Source organism: Impatiens glandulifera, chromosome 9 (assembly GCF_907164915.1).
Source record: "Impatiens glandulifera chromosome 9, dImpGla2.1, whole genome shotgun sequence".
NCBI classification, from domain to species: domain Eukaryota; kingdom Viridiplantae; phylum Streptophyta; class Magnoliopsida; order Ericales; family Balsaminaceae; genus Impatiens; species Impatiens glandulifera.
The window spans coordinates 36,502,348-36,518,810 of NC_061870.1; the positions used below are offsets into that span (position 1 = coordinate 36,502,348).

Genomic DNA, 16,463 nt, shown 5'->3' on the forward strand with positions numbered 1-16,463 from the left:
AAAATGAAAAGTGAATTGTACAACTGATTAAAGATTTCTAAGTTCTATTCTAAATAAAATTGTATAAAGTTTAAATTGGGGATTGCACTAGTTTTCTCATGACTTTCTCAAGAGAATAAATTGTGATTTCAAAAAGAAGAAAAGCTAAAAATTAAAATTATGCTGGGTTGCTATCCCAATTTGGGATAGCTGGTTTTTCAAAAAAAAAGGTTGGCATGCTCTTCTAATATAATTTAAAATTATTTTATAGAAAAATAATATTTATAAAAGGTGTAGATAGTAAATTTGTAACTGTCAACTACATTAGAAATAAAAAATTGTAATCATATTATAGAAGGTCCAAACCAAATTAGTAAGTACAATTAATGTGGCTTGACCCACTAAAGGGACTGAAAACTTAATTAATAATTCTTCAATGCAAGAAAGATACATCTAAAACAACAATTAATTGGGCAAAAGAGACGGGGATCATATAGCACCTTGTTTTCAAAAGCAGCAAATATCCACTCAATAATACCTTGAGCCCAAGGCCCTTGAAAATGATGCATTTGCTCTTTATTTTTTTAATATTTTATTATATGTAGAGGAAGAGTTATTATTTGGAAGTTGTAAATGCAAAATCAATGAAAAAGTGGACCAATAAATGGATTCCTTTCAAATGAGTTATTAGGAAATGTTTGTACAAACTCTTGAGTCTTGACGTTCTTGAAAATGAAAATGAGATGTTATTAATCATTCTTTTTAAATAAAACAATTATTAACTTCTAGAACATTCCTCTTAAGATTAAAGATGAAAGAGTATAATGATGTTTTGGTTTGACCATTCTATCTTAGTGGTGTTTACTGGGTGAAATGACTCAAATCTGAGTTCTGATTTCTATGTTCATCTAGTTTTAATTGTTCTTTTTCATCTTTGAAGGTTCATGATATTGCTTTTTGAAAACTTTATGAAATATTTCATGCCTTTCAAAAATAAAAATAAAAAACTTTATTTGGAGAGCCTCATAATGGAATTGCAAGCTTGGATAATCTTCTTAAACGTCATGTGGTGAATGACCCAACTTGCAAAAAAAATTTAAAAGGAGATTGAGATGGTGGAACATAATCAAAGAAGATTTGAACATAAGAACAATCAATAAACGTAGTGTTACTTTTTCTAATTTTGAGTTTTATAAACAAATAAATAGTTGATAGAAATGACAAGATAACTAATCATGTTACTTTCGACAAGATGAAGATATGAATTAAATTTCACTAATTTCAGACTTCAGTCTTAATTAAAAGTAAAGTATACTAAAAATAATAAGTTGTATTATGCATAAAATTTGTGAATTGGGTTTAGAAATGACAATTCTTGTAGTATAAATATTTCCAAATAAGGTTATTTGATTGACATGTTTGATATGTGATTACACAATTTATGGTATATATTGCTTTGTTTGTAATTACAAACTCTGGGTGTCAACAACTTTAAGAGCTTTTGAAGTATTATTTAACTAGGGTCTCGAAAAATGACCATTTAAAAATAAATGATATCAATAAGAAAAGTTGATGTTACATCAAACACTTAAAAGTATTCAGACACGATTAAAAGTATAAAAACTTTTGAATTAGAAGTTACAAATATCTTCTTAACAGTTTTGTTTGGAAATTTTAAAACTTTGAAAGAAGGATTACTCAATACAGATCATTAACTCCGGTTTTCTCTAATCAAATCTATAATGGGAAAAGAAAACCCAAGTATTTAAAACTCCATATAAACTCAAGTTCAACAGACAATCTTGATTGTTTCTCTCTATTGGTCATCATTGTGATGGAAGTAGTGCTGCTGTTTTTAGCTGTTTATATAACTGGCTTCTCAACTGTGATGGGATCAAGTAACTTCCTCTTTGGTACTGCATCATCTTCTTACCAGGTCCGTTTTTCTTCTTATACATCATCATCATCATCTTCCTCTTTACTCGTATCATAAAATAGTCTGGATGAATGAACATTGTTATTTATGTTACAGTTTGAGGGAGCTTATTTGAGTGATGGGAAAGGTTTGAATAACTGGGATGTTTTCACTCATAAACCTGGTGAGATCTCTGCAAGACAGACAAAAAAAAACATATGTTTGTTCCAATTATATAAGGAGGTTCTCTACATCTGTATTACTTACAGGTACAGTAATGGATGGAAGTAATGGGGATGTTGCTGTTGATCAGTACCACAGATATGGAGTACTAATTGTTTATTCATTTCACAAACATAATTTTGATTTGCTCAACTTACTACTCAATAATGACATGCTTAAACAGGAAGATATCGAGCTCATGGAATATATGGGAGTCAATAGCTATCGTTTCTCAATATCCTGGTCAAGAATTTTACCAAGTTAGTTTACACCAAGAAAACATTCATTCATATAATTATTTCAAGCATATAATTGACACTACATATAAGCAAATCAGAGGGAAGATTCGGGCAAACAAACATGGCCGGCATTCAACACTACAACAAGTTCATTGATGCCCTTCTAAACAAAGGTTACTAGTATGTCAATGATCAAAATGAAAAGGAAACAAAAACAATTGGAACTGATAATCATTTTCCATTTTTTATTCATTTTATAGGAATCCACCCATTTGTGACTCTAACCCATTTTGATGTTCCACAAGAACTTGAAGATAGATACGGATCTTGGTTAAGCACAGAAGTGCAGTAAGCTGCGAGATATTCAGTTAATCTTTTTTTGTTAATTTCAGGAGTCTCATCTTGATAATTATTATTTCAGGAAAGACTTCAAATATTATGCAGACATTTGTTTCAAATACTTTGGTGACAGAGTGAAGTATTGGTCTACCTTCAATGAGCCAAATTCTGTAGCAACATATGGATATAGAACAGGCCTTATTCCACCATCTCGTTGCTCAATTCCATTCAGGAATTGCAGCCAAGGGAATTCAGATACAGAACCCTTCATTGCAGCCCATAACATTATCCTTTCTCATGCCATTGCTGTTCATCTTTACCGAACTAAGTATCAGGTAATATGAAATGTCATATTAGTTTTTAACAATAAATAAATAAACAAACGCCTTCAACAAATCAGCATAGACAAGGAGGCAGCATAGGGATTGTTATGAGTGCTATGTGGTTTGAACCCATAAGCGATTCTGAAGAGGATAAATTTGCAACAGAGAGAGCTATATCATTCTACATGAACTGGTAATTATTTAAGCATATCCCATATCTTATTAAAGACGAGCCAAATCCCATCTGACCATGTAAAAGATTAACTAACTACTCTACAGGTTCTTGGACCCGATCATGTTTGGGAAATATCCAGAGGAAATGCAGGCAATTCTGGGATCTATCTTGCCTACCTTCACAGAAGAGGATAAGAATATATTGAACAAAGGATTAGACTTCATTGGAATCAACCATTACACAAGCTTCTATGTCAAAGACTGCATATATTCACAATGTGAATCAGGTCAAGGGATTTATAAAACAGAAGGTTCTGCCCTCTGGACTCAACTTAAGGATGGAAAGTATATTGGAGAACCGGTAGAAATGATATACAATCATCCTATATTTATATGTTATCAGACAACTATATTTCAGTTTACAAAAATATATACTTTTGATTTTAGACTACAGTCCTGTGGCTAAAGGTTTACCCACGAGGAATGAAGAAAATTGTGACATATGTTAAGGACAGATACAATAATACCCCAATGTTCATCACAGAAAATGGTTAGTGAAAAGGATGTACTTAATCATAATGAACATCTTATGACATTATTTGATCTTATAGGATTTGGTGAGATGGATCATACAAATTCAACTGTTTTATCACTTAATGATGTCAAAAGAGTAGAATACTTGAATTCCTACCTAGAGGAACTAGCATCTGCGATGAGGCAAGTACAAATGCCGAATTTCCAGATCCTGAAAATGGGAGTACTCTCTGCAGCAATCAAACTTAACTGGTGATTTATTTCATAATTCTAACATTGACAGGAATGGAGCAAATGTGAGGGGATACTTTGTTTGGGCTTTGCTTGACAACTTTGAGCTGACCTCAGGGTACACTACAAGATTTGGACTTTACTATGTCAATTATACCACTCTACAGAGGACACCAAAATCATCTGCATCTTGGTACAAAGAGTTCATTTCAAAACAAAATACTGCAAATGATAACTGAATATAATGGATCATCAGTTACCAATGCAGTTCAATGAACACATGAATGACAATAATAATACACATTGACGCATTTGCTTAAGCTTATTTACCTTAGAGTAGAGTACAATAATTTCTCAATTGCATCAGTGTAATCAACTAATCAAGTACCAATCCAGTTTGATTGATTTCAATGTATAACGTTTTTGCAAAGAATTGTGAGAGTGACGTTGAAAATACAGAGAGTTGTACCATTGAAGAAGATGAGTAAGGGCTAAAGAATAGATAGATAGATATAGAGAGAGAGAGATATGCATACGAATTTCGATTCAAACCCTTGATTTTTCTTATGCAAATTTGCACAATCATCAAGTAATTAGATGAAAGATCTGCTGATAAATAAAACGTTTAAAACTTTGATTTGTAGGGTTTAACCTCAAAAAGAGGACGCCCTTCCAGAAATTCTCGACGGCTCAAGCAGAACTCAAGCCGAGGAGGGGGTTTGGAAATAGTTTTCAACCAGCAATTGACGCGCCTCGGTTAGAACCTCACTAGCTGCGTCATTGCCCCAAGCGCAAAGATGCTTATGAAAGTCCCCATATCTCCTTTTTTATATTCGCTCTCACGTTTTACCTCTCTTATAGGTTCCGATGTGGGACGAAGCCTCTCACCCATACTTTGTTTCTTCATCAGATTAAGACATAATATAACCATAAACAAAACTCTGTTTCTCTCATAAAAGAAACAATGCATTAGATTTGCAACCTAGTTTAGTTTTGGGTTATTAATTATTTTGCAATATAATGGGTCCTAAAACAAATGTAAGACCCATTTTAAGAAACTCTAAAATTGTCAGTTCCTCAAATGAATAAATTATCGATATCAAATTCAAGAAACCCTCTCAAATTGCTGAAAGAGAAAATTCATAATAATTTATTTTTACATTTGATTTTATAACCAAACTCTAAATTACTTTAATCCTCAATATATACACCACAGGACACATACTAAACTAAATTATTTGTAAGAAATATGAATTAATTATAAATAAGAAGACTGAACATGATAGTTTTATAAATTAAGAAGTCAAGCACTATTCCAAAATAATGATTCACGCTCATTACATGCCCAAAGTTTCGGGTGTCCTTCAAGAAAAATAAATTGTGTTTCTATATTTTATATTATATTCAAAAGTATAATTATTCTGTATTCAAATTAATAAAAGTAATATATTCTATATGCTTAATGTTATAATTATATTTATTATGATTTCTGTAAGACCCTAAAATCCTAATTTCCTACGTCTAATTCAACGTAAATCCGGTCATAAATGCGGAAACATTAAGGTATCTTTTTAACATTTCTATTAAAAAAGGTGATATAAAAGTCGGTCTTACGGTCTTGGTCCCTCATTTCACACGCATCTCCTACACCATGCTCTCCACTTCAAGTCTTCATTTATCTGTCATTAAAAACCGTCGTTGAGTTCCTACACCACACAAGCATAGTGAGTCGATAGACCCAACAAACATTTAAAAGAAGACATTAAAAGACATTTTTACTACATTGCATCAATTAGGGTTTTTAAGGGTATATCATCAGTAAATAATGTACAGTTACATCTTGAGCCGTATTGGGACCCTTAGCCTTGAGAGCTGATCCTCACAGCAAGGAATCCGTTTGAGCCATATTTGGTTAGGCATAATTAGGAGTCCATCCCTAAAAGCACTTTACCTGTTTGGACCATCTTTTAGTTGGGCAACAGTAACTAGAGCTCATGCTATAAATTATGGTCCCATAAATAGTCATATTGTGAAACCAGACTATCAGAGCTCATGCCGATAGTCCTCCTCCCATATTTATTCGTCAATCTCTTTAAATCCATAACCCTTATATAAAATCACCATTCTTTAAAAATCATGGACATGTAATGAAAACTGTTTTGAAAATCTCATGCATCGTTTATATAAAATACATGAATAAATAGCATTGTGTAGATTTAGAAAACAGTATAAAAAAAATATATATTTGTCTGATAATTTATTGTCTGCAGAATCATCGATCGGATCACTCGGTTATGAGTTCTATCATTCACGGTCATATATCTCTGTCAGGACCGAGAGACTATCTGTCTAAAAAAACTAATTTTTAGGACGTGACAATTCGACCATACAGTGGATGTCACTTTAACTTAAGGGTTTCACTTTAACTTGAGGGTTATGAGTGAACACCCCCCATTAATTTAATTTTTATTAAAAATACTTTGATTTAAAAAAATAATAATAATGCAAGTCTACCCGATATAAATAAGATTAAAATAAGTACATTAACACTTAATTTGAAACTTGTGATAATTTTTCTTATATCCATGTGTTTAGTTTTATAATGATATATTAGCCATCAATTTAAATTTAATGTAACTTAATAGTTAAAATTTTATATTTCAAATAGTGCATTTTAAATTATAATAATATATTATTACGAATCATGTTAGTTTCATAACACCGGGTGACTCTAAATATTGCCCGATACGTTAACTCACTCTTATCTCTTAATCATTGTTATTAGAGATTTAGAGTTATTGTGAATTTATATAAAGAAAATGTTTGTAACTTATAATTGAACAGTTTTTAAGTATTATTTTGTGACAAACCTAATTATTTTAAAATAATTGTTGTATAAATTAATATTTATTTATTTTCAATTTAATTGATCTATTGTTCTACTTTATATTTGTGTTTTGCTATAATTGATGCTGAAATACTTATCCAACAAACCGAATCTTTAAACTAAAGTAAATTTGATATAATTTGAAAGTTCATTTAGTAGAAAATAGAGTGCAAGTTACCATAAAAATGTGGATTACAAATTTACAACCTTCACAATTATATAAAAAACATTCATCTATAAAATTAACTTTATGCATGAGAAGATTTCATAAGCAACAATAATTTATAAGGGAATTATTAATCAACATATTATTATATTATTTTAAAAATTATGTTTAACATCACCATTAAATTAAGTAATGTTAAGATTTTTCAAATTTAGGCATTATATTTTATTTCTAATAATATAACTAACTTATAATTTATTAAATTAAAATTTAGATATTAGAATAACCAGTATTTTTCATTTCAAAATAATATTAACAACTAAATATTAAATAATATAATGTCAAACAAAAAATATGTCAACCTAATTTATTATTAACTCAATAAAAGAAAATTAAATACATTGATTAAGTTGATGATATTAGAGTATAAATAACAACTATTATATATTATAAAATATAAATATAACTTAAAAAATAACAAGTCCAAATTAGTACACAAACTAAATATATTTGTTGCAAGAGTAAATCAAATATGTGAGTTTACTTGATGATTTGGTCAACTTTGTTGAGTCAATTATTGAGTAGAGGGTTGAGAGCAAATAAACTCGATATGAAATAGAATAAGAGTGTTTCACAAAATTAACTAGTTAAAATATGTAATCTAAAATCTTTCAAATTTATAAACCTTTCCTAAAAATAAAAATAAAAGTATTTGAAGATATCTCTATATTTAGAATTCATGTTTTTTTAAACTATCTTCACCAATCTTAAATCTTGATTTTTTTTTACTAAAACCTAGAAAAAGAATAAACTATTTTTTGTAGAAGGTTTAGTTAGATAAAAAAGAAGAAGCAAGAGTAATATTTCACCTTTGTAAATCTTTTATAAGTCTTCTTAGTTCTTAGTACATTCATACTGTATATGATTGTTAGGTCTCATGAGAATTGAGAAAATATAACGACGGTTGAAAAAAGAACAAATATATTTTAATTTAAAATTAATATAAACAATCTTGAAATTAGGCACTTACTCCTAGGAATTTGGGTTTGAAACAAAGTTTTATTTTTAAATATCTGATTATAATATTAATTTAAATAAAATAATCTATAGAATATATTTAATTATACATATATTAATAAATTTAATAATTTTTTATTCAAATTCACATACCTCCATCTCTACATATTTTCAAACATGACTAAACCTCACTAGTTGAGACATTTACCGTAAGACTAGTTGAGATATTTTCGAACATGACTAGTTGATTAATGAAATATAATATTAATTTTTTAATAAATTGTGTTAGTTATTCAACTCATTTATTTGTAAATTTTAATAAATTTATATGATTTTTTAATTATTTAATTTGTTTAAAATAGATTCAGGTGAAATAGTGAAAAAGACTATAATAATACAATAATGAAGAATATAAAATAGATGATATTAAAATGTATTAAATTAAATTGAAAGTCAATAATGACGGTGGATAATAAAAAGATAAAAGAGATGATATTGATGCAAATGGATGACCATTCACTATTCAGATATTCAGCTGAAGGTTCTTACAATGATTTTGATACACCTAATATATTATAAGGTGATACAAACTTTGTTTTGATACCTTGATTAGTTATAATTTTATTTAACAAATATATTGTTTTTAGTTGGACTTATTATTTATTAGGTTAACCAGCTATAAAATATTATAATATAAGAGTAATCATAGCAGAGCAAAATTTTTGTAGCTATAGCTATAGCTAGTTAGATTGATGATTAAGTATAACATTTATATGACTAAGTATATCATTTTTTATTTTATTTTTATTCATAATTTTTTTCTCTCCTCACTGTTTATATTTTCTCTCTTCAATATGATGCTTTGAATATATATATTTTTTCAATTATTATTAGTTAATAATTTTTCTTTTTAAAATTTTATTATTATAAATATTATTTTTTAAAATTATTATACACCCCACCATAAACCGTATTTTAATTATTTATCTCTTAATAATTTATTTTCTTTTATTTATTAAAAAAATTAAAATTTATTTTTAATATTAAAAATGAGACAAATTAAAATAAATAATAATAATAATATTTTATACTAATAAATTACACAATCTAATTAAATAAAACTTACCCATAAAACGCAGAAAAAAGTTTATCATAACATCTAACAAAATAACAACATAATATAATGACAAATTATTTCTCTTTCAATCATTTTTTTAATTTAATTAATTATTTCTCTCGTCTATTAATGTAATTAAATATATAATAAGTTAATAAAAAATAATATATTAATAATAAAATAAAATTATTAATTATTTTACTTAATTGATTGATTCTCTTTTAACATAACAATGTTGTTTATCTCTTTAAAAGTCTTTTTCTTTTCATGTATATTCATTTTTGAATTTTTTTAAAAACTTAATCAATTACAAAAATTCAATTAATTACAAAAGCTCAATCAACAACATTCACCTAATACACCATGAATGTTATTTATATTAATTATTGGTTTGAGTTGGATCATATTAGTAATTATTAATTTGTCTCCTAGTGGTACAAATTCAAATGAAGTGAAAGATAACAAAAATAATGTGCCTCAACTCATAACACAATGAACTATTATTTATTTTAATTTGACTCATTATTAATATTAAAAATAAATTTTATTTTTTTAATAAACAAAAAAACAAATTATTAGAAGAGAAAAATAATTAAAATACTTTATAGTGAGTGATATGTACAATAATTTAAGAAAAGAATATTTATAATAATAAAATTTTAAAGAGAAAAATTATTAAGTGTTTTTTAATAATAATAATTGAAAAAATATATATATTAAATTCGTTCTATTCAAAAGAGAAAAAATATAAATATTGGGAGAGAAATTATTAATAAAGATAAAAAAAATAAAATATTACCCTTTCACGTCGTTCTGTCATTCTGTTACCCTTACAATTATTTCGCTCCCTTCTTTCCTTTCTCATAATATAAATAGTAATTTGTATAATTAAATTGATATCATTTTTTTTTTTAATTTTACTTGCTTACATATACCAACAATATTACTTAAAAATACTATTCTAAATACTTTTCACCACCACCACCCATTTAAAAAAAATTACATTTGATAAAGATATGATAATTTATATATATTAGAATATCAAGATATACAGATGTTTGAAATTTTAGCGCAAATAATTAATTTAGCCTTAAAAAATCACAATAACTTCTTCTTGCATCTTTAATTTTTAATCAATATTTTGATGGTTTGATCTTGTAATTGTTTAATTTGCATTGGAGTCAACTACTCATGTGATTATACTTGCACGTTATTTTTTTGATTTGATTTTTAAACTAAATTAAAAATTTAATTAAATATAAAACCAAATATATATATATATATATATATATATATATATATATATAAATAAAGACCTCTCCTAATTAATTTCTCTCAACTTAAAATAATTAATGTTTCTATCACTTATTAAGATTTTTTTTTATATAATTAATTAAAATTAAAATATTTTATTTTGATACACATTAATTATTATTATTATATAACTTAATATCAATTTGTATTCAAGATGTATTTGAATTATTTAAAGGTGAAGAATAGTCAACGAGTGCAAGATCTGGTGGACCATTTAAAACAAATGATTTAATTATAAAATATTAGTGTATAATATTATATTTTTTATGTGATAATATTATTTGATTTGATTTATATATCAATAATTTATTTATAATAGTTGTTACAACAACTTATCACATAATTACAAAGTTTAACAACTATACTAAAAAGAAATAAAAAACAATAAGGCAGCTTTCATTTACTGTCTGGCAGGCACCCTACTCTGGCTCTCTTGTTTTTGTCACATAATCTCAATTCTCATTTATCCAGTTTAGATTAATGAATACTCCTCCTCCCTCTTCGCCATAGCTCTTCTGGTATGAAGCTCTTAAACCGTCGCTCGATGGGGGTGACGACTGACGTGCCATGCCATGCCATGGAGGTTGCGGTTGCTGCAACGGTGGTGGTCGTAAACACATTTCCAAATTATTACTCAATTTTGAAGATTCAGCCTTCAGGGCATTACATTTTTAGAGCTGGTTTGATTTAAAGGCATGAAAAGAGAGTTACAAACCAAAAAACAGGACAGTATTTAAATAATGAAATAGAAGTTACAATTATCTTCTTAAACTTTCCCCCATGTTTATGTTTTTGAATAGTTGAAAGGAGGATTATAGTCAAAACTTTATACAGCAATTATAAGCTAGACACGAAAGGTCCACAATCTACTGTCAACCATTGTTTTCTCAATAATGACTTATTTTTTATTATTACAAATGAAAACCCACATTTAATTAGACTCATTCATATCGATTAAAAAAAACAATAGATCCATCCATCGTCTTCCATATTCCTATAATAAAGAATCTTAGACTCTTTCTCTCTATTGATCATCACTGTGATGGAAGTAGTGTCAGTGGCACAGATGTTGTTTTTAGTTGTTTATACAATCGGCTTCTCATCTGTGATGGTATCATGTAAATTCTTATATGGAACTGCCTCATCTTCTTACCAAGTCAGGTCCCTTTTTCTTTTTCTCATCATCTTCCTCATTACTCGTAGCAAATAGGCTGAATGAATTGAATGTACATCGTTTTTGTTGTTGCAGTTTGAGGGGGCTTATTTGAGTGATGGGAAAGGTTGGAATAACTGGGATGTTTACACTCATAAACCTGGTGAGATCTCTACAAGACAGACAAAAAAAATGATATGAACGATATAAAATGATTGGTTCTCTCTACCTCTATATTGCTTACAGGTACAGTAATGGATGGAAGTAATGGGGATATTGCTGTTGATCAGTACCACAGATATAAAGTACTAATTATTTCTTCATTTCACAAACATAATTTTGATTTGCTAGACTTACTAACTCATTAATGGCATGCTTAAACAGGAAGATATCGAGCTCATGGAATATATGGGAGTCAATAGCTATCGTTTCTCAATATCCTGGTCAAGAATTTTACCAAGTTAGTTACTTGTTCATTTGCACCAAGAAAAATAACACATTCATATCATATATATATCATCATTTGAAGCATATATATGTTATCAATCAATCAGAGGGAAGATTCGGGGAACTGAACATGGCTGGCATTCAGCACTACAACAACTTAATCGATGCCCTTCTACACAAAGGTAGTATTATGCCAATGATCAAATGAAACGAAACAAAAGCAATTGAAATTGATGAATAATTTGCTCTCTTTTGTTCTTTTATAGGAATCCATCCATTTGTGACTCTAAACCATTTCGATGTTCCTCAAGAACTTGAAGACAGATACAAATCTTGGCTAAGCACAGAAGTACAGTAAGTTACCAGTTATTCAGTTTATCCCTGTAAAGAACTGATTTCAAGAATCTCATCTTTATTATTATTATTTCAGGAAAGACTTCAAATATTATGCAGATATTTGTTTCAAATACTTTGGTGACAGAGTGAAGTATTGGACTACCTTCAATGAGCCAAATGTTATAGCAATATGGGGCTATAGAACAGGCCTTTATCCGCCATCTCGTTGCTCAATTCCATTCGGTAATTGCAGCCAAGGGAATTCAGATACAGAACCCTTCATTGCAGCCCATAACATTATTCTCTCTCATGCCATCGTTGTTCATCTCTACCGAACTGAATATCAGGTGATATTTTGTATTCTTTCTAATTATTTTATAGCAATAACATAAACAAGCCATTTCAATTTAAACAAAGCAGCATAGACAAAGAGGCAGCATAGGGATTGCTCTGAATGCTATTTGGTTTGAACCCATAAGCGAGTCTGAAGAGGATAACTTAGCAACAGAGAGAGCTTTATCATTCTACATGAACTGGTAATTAATTATGCATATCTCATATCTCATTAATTAAAGGCAGGCTCTTTTGTAAGCATATTCCATCTAACCATGTAAAGATTAACTAACTACTCTACAGGTTCTTGGACCCGATCATGTTTGGAAAATATCCCGAGGAAATGCAAGCAATTTTGGGATCCACCTTGCCTACCTTCACAGAAGATGATAAGAGGATGTTGGACAAAGGATTAGACTTCATTGGAATCAACCACTACTCAAGCTACTATGTCAAAGACTGCATATATTCACCATGTGAACCAGGAAAAGGGGTTTATAAAACAGAAGGTTCTGCCCTCTGGACTCAACTTAAGGATGGAAAGTATATTGGAGAACCGGTAGATATACAATCATCCTATATTTTATGTGTTAACAGACTACTATTCCAGTTTACAACTTAAATATATACTATTGATTCTAGACTACAATCAGCTGGCTAAAGGTTTACCCACAAGGATTGAAGAATATTGTGATATACCTCAAGGACAGATATAACAATACCCCAATGTTCATCGCAGAAAATGGTAAGTGAAAGAATCCAACTGTTATGTTCTCGTGAAATTAAAAGGAACTTAATAAATTCTCTCGCCAAGGTTTCACTGAATCTATTTGGTATATACCATTTTTTTTAACGATGTTGAAAAAATTTACTTTCAATTTTAACTGGCGAATTTGTGATTGTGACAAGGTGCATGTCAAAATACATGTTTCCACATATGCTCAATTTGGAAATCTTATGACATTACTGAATTGTATAGGATTTGGTGAGTTTGATCAAACAAATTCAAATCTTTATTCACTTAATGATGTCAAAAGAGTAGAATACTTGAATTCCTACCTGGACGAACTAGCATCAGCAACGAGGTAAGTACAAATTCCAAATTTCCAGAAGCTTCTGAAAATGTAAGTACTCTCTGCAACAAATCAAACAAAACTGTTGATTGTTTCATAATTGGTAACATTAACAGGAATGGAGCAGATGTGAGGGGATACTTTATTTGGTCTTTGCTTGACAACTTTGAGTGGACCTCAGGGTACACTACCAGATTTGGAATTTACCATGTCAATTATACCACTCTACAGAGGACACCGAAATCTTCTGCATATTGGTACAAAGAGTTCATTTCAGGCCAAAGTATTGCTAGTTCACTACCTGTAAATCAACTGATAATTGAATATAATGAAACATCAGTTGCAAATGCAGTTCAATGAACACATGAATACAATATGTGAGATTATTATTCATACTATTTTCTTCATTTAGTTGTAAAAATTTGGGATGCATGTGCTTTACTTGGTTGTCATAATTTGTACAGTCAACGCGATCTTTCCATTCATTGTATCAAAAGCTTTATGACAGAAAAAACAATAAAATGGAATAAAGTAGGTAATAACTAATAAGTGAAGCACCAAAAAGAGAATATAAAGTGATTGCATAAGCAACACAACTCTTATTGGAAAAAAAAAATTGCAGCTTCTACTACTTAGAGCACAAGATATAGTTACCAAACAGTTAAAAAGACACAATTTGAAGCATGTAGAGATGCCACTTTTACATGTCCTACAACAATGGAGATACTAAATCCGCAAATTAATACCTTTGATTCCATAGATCTCCTACACTTGGATATAAACAAGTACCGGGTCTCCTACTTCATAACTGTAGGAGACAATGCAAGAGAATAGTAGCACATTAAGTGATTTTGCAGATGGATAGAAACCCATTTCATTTAAATGCTCAAAGGTGAGGAATGCATTGTGGATCATCATTCTCAGGCTGATAAAGAAACCGATCATTTTGAAGGTCGATTGGTTTGAGTTTCAACTCCTCCAGGAACGTGCGAATACCTTCCAAGTAATTCGATTCGTCTTCCCTTGAACAGGCAACGGTGTTGACACTTGACACCACTTCGTGAGCCCGAAATGGGGAATGCTCAGTCATCCCTCATTCCATGAGAGAGTACCATCCATGAATGCTTAAAAAAAAATATATCTCAAACGGGAAATTTGACGAAATGACCTTGCAAATTTGTTTATTTGACCTGGTGGAATTTTATAATTTTTTTTGCGCTCGTGGTGTTATATTTTTTTTTATACGATTTTGCCCTTGTCGCGAAACGCTAAGTCACTTAGCGTTTCGCGAAGTGGATCAGAGGTTTGTATAAATACCCAAATATTTTCATTTCACTAAATTTTTTTCTCTCTCTTCCTCCAATTCTCTCCTTCACTCACGGTGGCCGGCGGCGACGGCGGCCGGCGGCGACGACATCTCCGTTTCCTCCAATATCCATACAAATCAAACCCGATCAGAGCTCTTCTAACCTAACTAATTCATTTATGTTTATCTATTGCCGATTTCTAACCCTAGATCTATTTTGCATGCAGGTTTCTTATACTAGGGTTTATGTGAGTTCTCCGATTCTAACTATTTGAACGGCGTCGAGGTAGATCTTCATTCTAACAGTTATGTTCTTGTTTACATTTTCTTCATTTCAAAAACTTTTTCATATTTCCTTTATGTCCATCATTTTCTCCGTTTTGGTTGATTCTTATTTCTTATATGGTTCATATTGGTTCATGTTTGAGCATTTCGTTAGGTTATTATTTGTTATCTGTTCATATTTGCAGAAAATCTCTGTCTGATAACAGCGTATGTGTTTCCGTTTCAGATCTGCTTAACGTTTCGCTACGGACTTACCGTTTCGCTACGGACTTACCGTTTCGCTACGGACTTACCGTTTCGCTAAGTATACCTCGCGATTCGCTAAGTATACCTCGCGATTCGCTAAGTATCAAGATTTTTTGTTATTTATAATTAATCATGAACTTCATTTGACAAGGTATTTACATCACTTCATGGTTATGAAGAGAACATGTGTTAACAAAACAAACCTTCTAATTTTACATTGGAAACATTTAGATTCTTCAGAAAATGCCTTTGAAGAATCTATCATTGACCTCCAGATAAGCAAAGATTGGCTGACTTTGATTTCGTTAGTCGTTAAGCTAAAGAAATAAATTTCAAACAATTTTCTCTTATCTGGAGTTCAACGATCGCTTCTTCAAAGACTTTTTCTGAAGAATCTAAATGTTTCCATGTAAAATTATAGGGTTTGTTTTGCTAACACATGTTCTTTTCAAAACCATGACTTTGTTGTTGATACCTTGTCAAACGAGATAGATTACCTATGAAACCAATAAAAAATTTTGTACTTGACGATTCGCTAAGTACTACGAGCTCCAGCTAGGAGAATGGTTTGAATTCGATTTCGTTATTAAAATATAGTAGCGAAAACGTATTCAAACCATCTTCTCTTAGCTGGAGCTCGTTGACCTCTCGATTCGCTAAGTCCCTCCCGATTCGCTAAGTCCCTCCCGATTCGCTAAGTCCCTCCCGATTCGCTAAGTCCCTTCCGTTTCGCTAAGTCCCTCCCGATTCGCTAAGTCCCTCCCGATTCGCTAAGTGCCTCCCGACTCGCTACGGAAGTTGAAGAGACGCGCTAGACCTTATATATT

General features: G+C 30.0%; 2 protein-coding genes, 1 long non-coding RNA gene and 1 other non-coding gene across 5 annotated transcripts; 2 read left to right on the top strand and 2 right to left on the bottom strand.

Annotated features, from left to right (window-relative positions):
- Positions 1-1,813: 1,813 nt before the first annotated feature.
- Positions 1,814-4,195, top strand: LOC124916380 (beta-glucosidase 46-like). The gene is made up of 12 exons (XM_047457093.1): positions 1,814-1,915; positions 2,012-2,078; positions 2,164-2,222; positions 2,301-2,376; positions 2,454-2,528; positions 2,616-2,703; positions 2,777-3,029; positions 3,095-3,210; positions 3,297-3,552; positions 3,639-3,741; positions 3,803-3,908; positions 4,009-4,195. Exons 1-12 carry the CDS (start codon positions 1,814-1,816, stop codon positions 4,193-4,195), a joined length of 1,488 nt encoding a protein of 495 aa, XP_047313049.1.
- Positions 4,196-4,613: 418 nt separating this feature from the next.
- LOC124916839 lies at positions 4,614-4,755 on the bottom strand. Its single transcript, XR_007096930.1, has one exon. It is a non-coding gene; the product is annotated as a U4 spliceosomal RNA (small nuclear RNA).
- Positions 4,756-11,019: 6,264 nt separating this feature from the next.
- Positions 11,020-14,282, top strand: LOC124916524 (beta-glucosidase 46-like). Of its 2 annotated transcripts, none has more exons than XM_047457255.1 (12): positions 11,020-11,064; positions 11,707-11,773; positions 11,857-11,915; positions 11,995-12,070; positions 12,165-12,239; positions 12,324-12,411; positions 12,488-12,740; positions 12,814-12,929; positions 13,030-13,285; positions 13,369-13,471; positions 13,706-13,811; positions 13,916-14,282. In XM_047457255.1, exons 1-12 carry the CDS (start codon positions 11,035-11,037, stop codon positions 14,157-14,159), a joined length of 1,473 nt encoding a protein of 490 aa, XP_047313211.1. In that variant the 5' UTR covers positions 11,020-11,034; the 3' UTR covers positions 14,160-14,282. The 2 variants fall into 2 exon arrangements, with proteins under 2 accessions (XP_047313211.1, XP_047313210.1); XM_047457254.1 differs by having other exon boundaries at positions 11,056-11,613.
- On the bottom strand, positions 11,363-12,488 carry LOC124916525. The gene is made up of 2 exons (XR_007096881.1): positions 11,855-12,488; positions 11,363-11,782 (listed from the first exon to the last, which is right to left on the bottom strand). It is a non-coding gene; the product is annotated as an uncharacterized LOC124916525 (long non-coding RNA).
- Positions 14,283-16,463: the final 2,181 nt, after the last annotated feature.